At 56.3% G+C, this 732-nt stretch overlaps 1 protein-coding gene across 1 annotated transcript in view; it reads left to right on the top strand.

Moving 5' to 3' along the window:
* The window catches only part of ASH2L (ash2 (absent, small, or homeotic)-like (Drosophila)), a gene marked incomplete at its 3' end in the record, with an annotated part of 8,938 nt that extends 8,225 nt beyond the window's left edge, over nt 1-713 (top strand). Inside the window, exons 14-15 of the mRNA XM_010154696.1 lie at nt 103-162; nt 613-713. Coding sequence (XP_010152998.1) covers nt 103-162; nt 613-713 — 161 coding nt within the window. The remainder of the gene's footprint in view (nt 1-102; nt 163-612) is intronic.
* Nucleotides 714-732: the final 19 nt, after the last annotated feature.

The raw sequence follows: 732 nt of genomic DNA, 5'->3' as shown, positions 1-732 counted from the left end.
CGCACGGGGTGCGGGCGGGCTCAGGAGGAGGAGGGGAGGAGGAGTCAGGACTGAAGAAATTGGCCTGGTTTATGTGGATCTGATGCCAAATGTCTTCCACAGGTTTCTATAAACTTTGGGCCATACTTCAAGTACCCCCCCCGAGATGTCACGTACCGGCCGGTGAGTAACAGCCCCAGCGTTTCCCCCGGCTTTGCCGCAGCCTGGCAGCACTGGAACGAAGGGGGGGTGGGAGTTGATTCGTACCAACCCTGCACCCATCCTCCTCAGCCTGTGGCCTTGGATAGTGTAGCCAAAGGGCTAACTATTTAAATATTTAGGCTGTATATTCAAATATCTTTAAAATATTTAAGGCCAGGTACCCTAACAACTACCTGAAAGTTTAACTATGGGGTAGATGATGTCTTGCTCCCCTTGATGGGTTGTAAGGTCCCTGTTTGCGCCTGGATCAGCCTCTTCTATCACAGAGAGGGCTGAATTCCCGTTTAAGGAAACATTTGGAAATTTTTCCCTCCCCACACACGTTTTTGGGAGGGAAACAGCCCCGGAACACGGCAGGGCGAGCTCTGGCACCAGGCTGTGTTTGAGCGGGCTGCTTCCTTCCCCGGGCAGATGAGCGACATGGGCTGGGGGGCTGTGGTGGAGCACACGCTGGCCGACGTTCTCTACCACGTCGAGACGGAAGTGGACGGGGGGGGGAGACGCCCCCGGGGGCGCGAAAGGGGGGGCGGG

This window comes from Eurypyga helias, unplaced genomic scaffold (genome assembly GCF_000690775.1).
Source record: "Eurypyga helias isolate BGI_N326 unplaced genomic scaffold, ASM69077v1 scaffold29100, whole genome shotgun sequence".
NCBI lineage: Eukaryota > Metazoa > Chordata > Aves > Eurypygiformes > Eurypygidae > Eurypyga > Eurypyga helias.
Note: the sequence above shows the minus strand (reverse complement) of the source record. Positions and strands in the feature narration are given on the sequence as shown.